The following is a 9,294-nucleotide window of genomic DNA, read 5'->3' as shown; positions in this document are numbered from 1 at the left end:
AATTGCTTAAGCATCTCTGAACTGGGTGTATAGGGCGAATAGAGATGGGAAAATGCAGTGAAAATATGTAATTCAGAGCATTTTCAATGTTTTAACAATTGCGATGAGGGAAAGAAAGTGTGAGAGGGTGGATTTTCTCTTGTACTGCTGCGGAGTACGGGCCGTTATTTTGAGAGAAATGCGGAGTATTTTTCCCCATAGGTGTTAACGCAGAAAATACAAGATGAAGAAGCAATTCAATCGAATGCGACAGCTCGCCAACCAAACGGTGGGCAGGTAAGCGAAACGGGAAACCGGTTTACAGACTCCTTTTCCATACCTTGTTATGCAAGTGAGAGTGAGTGATAGTTTGCAGGAAACGTAGCCTGCAAATCTGCTTGAGCAGCGCTTGGTCCCATTCCAATGGGAAGGGATAAGGTAACGGGACCAAGCAGATAAAATTCATAATCATATAGGGATTATTATCCTACATATTCACCGCAACGAATTGATATAGCCAATAGGGATAATGCATAGGATGCATTTATTTCACATAGCCGGTGGTCTCCCTTTGCGTAATGGCCATTTGGAATACCGCAGAGCGTGTAGTCGCATTGCCCTTATCCCAGCCCACTGGATATAATAATATTTATACCTCAGCTCAGCAGCGTCACAATATAGGGGGTAATTATTGGGCAGAGGAGGAAGGGGGCATATAAATTGGGGCTAAACTCTGGCATTTCATATCAGTGGCTACATACTGCTGATGCAGACGGATGCATCTGCGACGCAAGGGGAAAGGGAAAGGTACAGTTATCTGAGCTGTGGTTCCTGTCAGAAATGAGAAACATTGCAGGTGCACCATCATGATCGTCTCCAATGCACTGGGAAAGGTCGTTTATCACTGCATTAGGTACATTCAATCCTATGGATGTAGCCTGTGCCATATTTCTCCACAATCCACATAGCTTACCGAGCAACTACACCTTGCCCCACTCAAGTAGCAACGGAGTTCAGGATCTTGTGTCACAGGAATGTGTTTATTACCACCTATGGAAAGCTTTTTAATTTGGGAATTATTCATATTGATATGCCTGAACAACAACTTCCCTTATGCAGGGATACCTGTAATCAAATCAAATCAAATGTCAGGTACATAATGTTGTTTATTACCTGGCCTATCCACCTGTAATGTCAGGTACATAATGTTGTTTACTACATGGCCTATCCATATCTCTCTCTCTCTCTCTCTCTCTCTCTCTCTCTCTCTCTCTCTCTCTCTCTCTCTCTCTCTCTCTCTCTCTCTCTCTCTCTCTCTCTCTCTCTCTCTCTCTCTCTCTCTCTCTCTCAGTCTCTCAGTCTCTCTCCTCTCTCTAGTGCTCTCTTCTCTCTCTCTCACCCTGTTATCTTCCCCTCCTCCTGTGGAGAGCAGAGCAGAGCAGCTTGTCTTGCAGAAGGCATCGCGTCAGTCGGGCCATAAGGTGCTCTTCGCTGCTCCTCCTCCTCCTCCTCCTCCTCCTCCTCCTCCTCCTCCTCCTCCTCCTCCTCCTCCTCCTCCTCCTTCTCCTTCTCCTTCTCCTGCTCCTCCTCCTCCTCCTCCTCCCAGCTCCATGCTGGTCCTTACTGGGGGATTGTAACACAGGGTAGTGGTCATCATATCACGTCCTATGCTGTTCAGCACGCAACTGAGGGGGTAGCCTACATTACCTTACAGACACTGTTGTTATCACCCTCTGCTTGGTGGCCAGCGTTAGTGCAGTATCTGAAAAGGTGTCAATCACCTACACACTGCTGGGTTCTAGCTGACCTTGCCTCTTCACTGTTCATCATTTAGTGTGAGTGTGTGCATATGGTCATGTTTTAAATCTCCCTATCTGTGTGTATGTGTGTGAGTGTGTGGGTGTGTGTGTCTTTGTGTGTGTGTGTGTGTGTGTGTGTGTGTGTGTTTACTACTCTACTATTCTCTTCACAGTGCGCTGCTGTTCAGAGGGAGGCTGGGCAGGGAGCGGTGGCAGCAGCCTGCTGTGTCTCTCTCTGTTCTGTCCGCTGCACCACAGTCATAATGAGCTACAACATGTTTCCTAAACAGCCCAGTGGTCTGGTCATTAATAATACTACAGGACAAGGGCTGAATGTCAAACCCATCACTTGGCCCCTAAGACCTTTATCAAGTGGCCACTTGCTGTTATGTTCGATAGTGATCACTTGAGTCTGCCAGTGTTTTGGCCAAAATGACCATTGAGACGATGTACATTCGACGTCCCAACTGCCACTTATCAATATTCCAAAATTCTAAATCCATTCGCGAGCATTTTCTCCCGCGACCTGTCTTGTAGCATGACTCACTTGCTATGAAACACGGGTACTGGGGACCTGGGGCAGACACAGATGCATACTCAGTGAGTACAGACAGTGAGAAAGTTGTAAAAACAAAATGACATCTAATGTTACTCCTGCACAAAATATGTGCAAGTATATCGGTCACTAGTGATTCCATCAGCTGGTTTTAGCTTGTTGTAGCCTGCCTGCTGCTAGCTAGCTTCACTGACAAACACAGGAATGTAATGTTAGCTAGCTAACTAGCTACTGTAGTAAAAAAAAATTATCACAATGAACGTGTTCTAATGATGCAGCAACTGCCTGTTCTACCCCGAGTCAGTACAGTATTGAGTCAGCTGCTGCTGCCCCAATGTTACAACGTAGCGATTGGTGCTTTGGAACCATGCTGAAGTACGGACTGACTGCTGGGAATATGTCTACAACTTCATCAGCAAGCTGTCAAACTTGTCCCGTGTAGCTCAGTTGGTAGAGCATGGCGCTTGCAACGCCAGGGTGGTGGGTTTGATTCCCACGGCAGGGCAGTATGAAAAAAAAACAATGTATGCACTCACTAACTTGAAGTCACTCTTGATAAGTGCGTCTGCTAAATGACTTGGGTCCCCTGTAGCTCAGTTGGTAGAGCATGGTGCTTGCAATGCCAGTGATGTGGGTTCGTTTCCCACAGGGGGCCAGTATTAAAATGTATGCACTCACTAACTGTAAGTCGCTCTGGATAAGAGCGTCTGCTAAATTACTAAAATGTAAAATGTAAATATCCTAAGTAAGTGGCAAGCTACATGCTAACTAGCTAGCTTGCTTATGGAAGGAGCATTGCATTTAGTGTTGCACTAGCTGGTTGGTTAGCTTCTCTTTCGTTTCATATGAAGTGACAGGCTCAGGCTTAGCTAGCAAGTTAATAATGGACAGTTTTCGTGTACATGATCAAACTTCAGAAAAACACTAAACTCCTTAGCTAGGTGTAAAATTGCGCGACTAAGACATCCTCTTAATAAAAAATAAAAAACTTCAAAATGAATGACAGATTTCTTGATATGTCTTGATTTATTCAGACTTTCTTTTAGGGCGATGTAGTAGGGACTGTTGTTGCTAGGTAACATGATAAGATTCATCGGAAGAAGTTGCTGCCAAGGGCGCCGAGTCGGCATAGGATGCCCAGTCAATAAAGAGGCTTCCGAAGGGCACAGTGGAGCCCTCGATGACTCGACAACTAGCCTTTGAGATTGACTCGATTGACTTGTGAACGCGTATATAGAGTGATCGAGTGCTCGAAGTGTTCGGTTTGAGATTCAGCCAAGGTCTATAGGCCAGGGGACAGAGGGCAGACTCTGGTACCGTCTACAGGACAAGGTCTATAGGTCAGGGGACAGAGAGCAGACTCTGGTACTGTCTACAGGACAAGGTCTATAGGTCAGGGGACAGAGGGCAGACTCTGGTACCGTCTACAGGACAAGGTCTATAGGTCAGGGGACAGAGAGCAGACTCTGGTACTGTCTACAGGACAAGGTCTATAGGTCAGGGGACAGAGGGCAGACTCTGGTACTGTCTACAGGACAAGGTCTATAGGTCAGGGGACAGAGGGCAGACTCTGGTACTGTCTACAGGACAAGGTCTATAGGTCAGGGGACAGAGGGCAGACTCTGGTACTGTCTACAGGACAAGGTCTATAGGTCAGGGGACAGAGGGCAGACTCTGGTACTGTCTACAGGACAAGGTCTATAGGCCAGGGGACAGAGGGCAGACTATGGTACCGTCTACCGGACAAGGTCTATAGGTCAGGGGACAGAGGGCAGACTCTGGTACTGTCTACAGGACAAGGTCTATAGGCCAGGGGACAGAGGGGAGACTATGGTACCGTCTACAGGACAAGGTCTATAGGCCAGGGGACAGAGGGCAGACTATGGTACCGTCTACCGGACAAGGTCTATAGGTCAGGGGACAGAGAGCAGACTCTGGTACTGTCTACAGGACAAGGTCTATAGGTCAGGGGACAGAGGGCAGACTCTGGTACTGTCTACAGGACAAGGTCTATAGGTCAGGGGACAGAGGGCAGACTCTGGTACTGTCTACAGGACAAGGTCTATAGGTCAGGGGACAGAGGGCAGACTCTGGTACTGTCTACAGGACAAGGTCTATAGGTCAGGGGACAGAGGGCAGACTCTGGTACTGTCTACAGGACAAGGTCTATAGGCCAGGGGACAGAGGGCAGACTATGGTACCGTCTACCGGACAAGGTCTTTAGGTCAGGGGACAGAGGGCAGACTCTGGTACTGTCTACAGGACAAGGTCTATAGGCCAGGGGACAGAGGGGAGACTATGGTACCGTCTACCGGACAAGGTCTATAGCTCAGGGGACAGAGGGCAGACTCTGGTACCGTCTACCGGACAAGGTCTATAGGTCAGGGGACAGAGGGCAGACTCTGACTGGCACTCCTGCCTGGGAGTTTAAGGTGTGGGACAGGGGTGGGACATACATGGGGGACAGGGGTGGGACATACAGGGGGTTACATACAGGGATGGACCAGGGAGGGACAGGGGTCAGACAGGGAAGGGACAGGGAGGGGACAGGGAAGGGACAGCCAGCGGTGGGGGTATTGTCCTATCGAGTGTTGGATCATCACTCGGATCACTTGATCATCCTTGTTAGTGTTCTATTGAGTGGAGGTCTCTGGTAGTAGGGTCCTATTGAGTGGAGGTCTCTGGTAGTAGGGTCCTATTGAGTGGAGGTCTCTGGCTGTAGTGTCCTATTGAGTGGAGGTCTCTGGTAGAAGGGTCCTATTGAGTGGAGGTCTCTGGCTGTAGTGTCCTATTGAGTGGAGGTCTCTGGTAGTAGGGTCCTATTGAGTGAAGAGAGGGAGAGAGCAGAGGTCAAAGTGCTCTCACACTGTCACAGGCCTTCTAATCCTCTATTGACACTCCACGTTTCTCGCACAATCGCCTAATGATTATTGAGTGGGATTAGAAGGAGACACACTCCTGAACTTCATTCAGACTAGGACCAGGTAGTATAATAATAATCATTTGGGGGGTGCTTATATTTGTCCTGTTGGGCCTCCTGAGTGGCGCAGCATTCTAAGGCACTGCATCGCAGTGCTTGAGGCGTCACTACAGACCCGGGTTGGAGCCCAGGCTGTGTCGCAGCCGGCTGCAACCGGGAATCCCAGCCGGGATGTCCTTGTCCAATCGCGCTCTAGCGACTCCTGTGGTGGGCCTGGCGAATGCACGCTGACACGGTCGCCAGTTGTACGGTGTTTCCTCCGACACATTGGTGCGGCTGGCTTCCGGGTTAAGCAAGCAGTGTGTAAAGAAGCAGTGCGGCTTGGCAGGGTCGTGTTTCGGAGGATGCATGGCTCTCGACCTTTACCTCTCCCGAGTCCATATGGGAGTTGCAGCGATGGGACAAGACTGTAACTACCAATTGGATATTGCGGGTAAAAAGTTTAAAAAATATATATATATAAATATTTGTCCTGTTACACACAAGTCTGTAATGGAATTGTGTTTTTTTGCATATCCAAACTCCACCTGAGACACCCGCAGGGAGTGGAGTCACAGCCAAGATCCCCATTGGAGAAATTTGGGTTAAGTGCCTTGCTCAAGGGCACAGCAACAGATTTGTTCATCTTTTCGGCTCCGGTATTCAAACCAGCAACCTTTCGGTTACTGGCCCAACTCTCTAACCTCGAGGCTACCTGCCGCCCCAGTACTACGCATCTATTCACAACACACTTCATTCAGACTAGGGCCAGGTAGGACTGTCCATGGCTAGTGTTTATTAGTGTAAAATAGGTACCTTGTACATTCTGCTTTTGTTAGTTTACTGATGATCATATGATGTTTCCTATTTTAAGCTAGGCTAGCCTAATCTAGGCTAGGCTAGGCTAATCAAAGCATAAAGTGAAACTGACTTATTCTATTTCTGGTTATTTTTTCTTACCTATTTTTATTATGAAACTGACTGTAGCCATTACACCAGGGGTGTCAAACGTACGGCCCGCGGGCCGGATCAGGCCCGCAAACGGGTTTAATCCGGCCCGCGAGATGATTTTTAAGTATAAAAATGCGCTGCAATTTTTCAATAAAATAAACTGCTGTTCCAATTGCGTCCACTGGATGGCGCAATAGCAATTGTGTTAAGCAAGCAAACTGTTTATACCGGGGCAGAGCAAGTAGGTCAAGCACGTGCAGCCAATGAGCTACTTTGTTTTGCCCGCGATATTTATTACGGCTTCTACTTTTAACATTATGTGCTTTGGCACCCTCATTGCCCCAATATGTCTCTGTCAAAAAAGAGAAAAGTGGACGCAGAGTGCAGAGTGTTCCAAGAAAAATGATCATCCTATTTAATCACGGAATTGAATGGGAAAGCTGTATGTTTGGTGTGTTCAGAGCATGTAGCAGTGCTGAAAGAATATAACCTTCGTCGCCACTATGTGAGTCTTCATGCCGACAAATGTGACAACTTTCAAGGACAGCGGAGATGAGAGAAGGTGAATGAACTGTTGGCGGGTCTGAAGAAACAGCAGTCTGTGTTTACTCACAGCCGAGACATCAGTGACGCTGCAGTGAAAGCTAGCTACCTCATTGCTAATGAAATCGCAGTGGCTTCAAAACCATTTAGTGAGGGTGAATTTGTAAAAACATGCATGATGAAGGCAGCGGAGATTGTGTGCCCTGAAAAGCGGCAGGCTTTTGCAAATATCAGCCTGACAAGAAACACAGTTGCAGACAGGATTTCCGATCTTTCAGTGGATTTGGACAGCCAGTTGAAGCAAAAAGTAAAGTCATTTATTGCGTTTTCGGTTGCAATTGATGAAAGCACGGACATTACAGATGTTGCACAACTGGCCATTTTTTCATCCGCGGAGTTGATGACACATTGACCGTCACCGAGGAGTTCGTGGAGTTGGTGCCGATGACAGATACAACGACAGCAGCTGATATTTTTACCGCACTCGTCGTCGCGCTGGACAGGGTCGGAGTGGACTGGTCCCGCGCTGTCAGCCTGGCTACAGATGGTGCGCCCTCAATGATCGGGAAAAAAGCAGGCGTTGTGACAAAGTTCCGAGAGAAAGTGCAATCTGCAAATGGAGGACGTGATTTTTTGACTTTTCACTGTATTTTGCACCAGGAGGCTTTGTGTTGCAAGTCATTAAAGATGGATAACGTCATGAAGGTGGTCATCCAAACTGTTAATTTCATCCGATCCAGAAGCCTGAATCACAGTCAGTTTGACAGCCTTCTCAGAGAGAAAGACCACATCTATGGCCTGCCATACCACACTGAGGTAAGATGGTTAAGCCGAGGTGCTGTGCTGAGGCGTTTCTTTGATTTACGAGAAGAAATTGAACAGTTCATGGAAGAAAAGGGCAAACCAGTGTTAGAATTTCATTCCGCAGAATGGATGCCGGACCTTGCATTTATGGTGGATGTTACAGAGCACCTGAATAACTTGAACAAACAGCTGCAAGGGCGCAACAAAGTTGTCACGCAGTATTATGACAGCATACGTTCTTTCAAGTTGAAGCTGTCATTGTGGGAGACGCAACTTGCCGGTGGTGATGCAGCTCACTTCCCCTGTCTGAAAAATGTGTGCGCGACCCAACATGTGGCAGACATGAAGCGGTTCAAAGATAAAATAACTGGACTGTTAGGGGAGTTTGAGCAACGCTTTCAGATTTATGTTTATATGTTTTTATGTTGATGTGCTATTGTTTTTAATTGATTTTATTTTATTTGTATATTTAACCTATTCTTGACTCTGTGGTTCTTGCACTTGTTTGGGGAACAGGATTTCATTATTTTTATCTACATTTCTGCCTGAGAAATGACACCCTGATATAGTTCTGTGATCTGTGAAACAGTTCTGTTAATCACTGAGGCATTGTGTGTTTGTGTGTTCTTTTTCTTTAGAATTTTCAAATAAACTTGACGTGTTTTATGATTAATAGTGATGTTGTGCTTGTACTATTTTGGACACACTGTCCTCAGGCTCCAGCTTTATGTTGTATGTTGATCGTATTAAAACAAAGAAAACAATCTGAAGTTGTTGTTTTTAAATTATATATACCATGATTTTTCCGGTCCGGCCCACTTGGGAATAGATTTTCCTCCATGTGGCCCCTGAGCTAAAATGAGTTTGACACCCCTGCATTACACTATAATCTCAGCCCACTGTCTGTGTGTGTGTGTGTGTGTGTGTGTGTGTGTGTGTGTGTGTGTGTGTGTGTGTGTGTGTGTGTGTGTCTGTGTGTGTGTGTGTGTGTGTGTGTGTGTGTGTGTGTGTGTGTCTGTGTGTGTGTCTGTGTGTCTGTGTGTGTGTGTGTGTGTGTGTGTCCGTCTGTTCCCCACTGTCTGCTGGGATGTCACCTCCTCTATATGTATAGGCCTTCTGTCTCTCAGTCATATTTAGGTGGAGGTGTTATTATGGAGAGGCTTGTGTGTTTTTCTTAGTGTGACTATCTCTCTCTCTCTCTCTCTCTCTCTCTCTCTCTCTCTCTCTCTCTCTCTCTCTCTCTCTCTCTCTCTCTCTCTCTCTCTCTCTCTCCCCCCCCTCTCTCTCCTCTCTCTCTGCTTCTCTTCACAGAACAGTAGTCACTAGACATTGTGTGTTGTATGCCCCAGGGAATAGAGAATAGCATAACAGTGGTTTAATGGTTGTTTAACATCCAGAGAGGTTATTGGATGAACAGCTGCACAGCTGGATGCTGTGTTAAGAAGATATGTTTCATAAATCTACTATTGCCTTTTAGTTTTCTCCCGCATGGTGTGTCAACATCACTGTAGAATCCCCTCGTCCTCACTCAGTGATACTGCAGCAGGCACTCTAAACTGCAATCATGAGCAGCGGCATCTGAGATGTTATTTAACCTTTATTTTGACAGGGAGTCATGCTGAGACCAAGGTCTCTTTCTCAGATGAGCCCTGCATACACATAAATACACATCAATATACACTATACACATCAATACTACACAT

The 9,294-nt window shown here is 46.8% G+C and overlaps 1 protein-coding gene across 5 annotated transcripts in view; it reads left to right on the top strand.

Moving 5' to 3' along the window:
• LOC121555367 (rho GTPase-activating protein 44-like) overlaps positions 1–9,294 on the top strand; it is a 124,410-nt gene continuing 115,116 nt past the window's right edge. For all 5 annotated transcript variants that reach the window (XR_006661204.1, XM_045221471.1, XM_045221470.1 and 2 more), the window contains exon 1: positions 1–276. Coding sequence is in view for 4 of the 5 variants with exons in the window: in XM_045221471.1 (XP_045077406.1) it covers positions 224–276 (53 nt within the window). In the remaining variant the exon portion in view is untranslated. The remainder of the gene's footprint in view (positions 277–9,294) is intronic.

The sequence above is a fragment of the Coregonus clupeaformis genome, chromosome 7 (assembly GCF_020615455.1).
Source record: "Coregonus clupeaformis isolate EN_2021a chromosome 7, ASM2061545v1, whole genome shotgun sequence".
Classification (NCBI taxonomy): Eukaryota; Metazoa; Chordata; class Actinopteri; order Salmoniformes; family Salmonidae; genus Coregonus; species Coregonus clupeaformis.
This window is presented reverse-complemented; position numbering and strand designations above follow the sequence as displayed.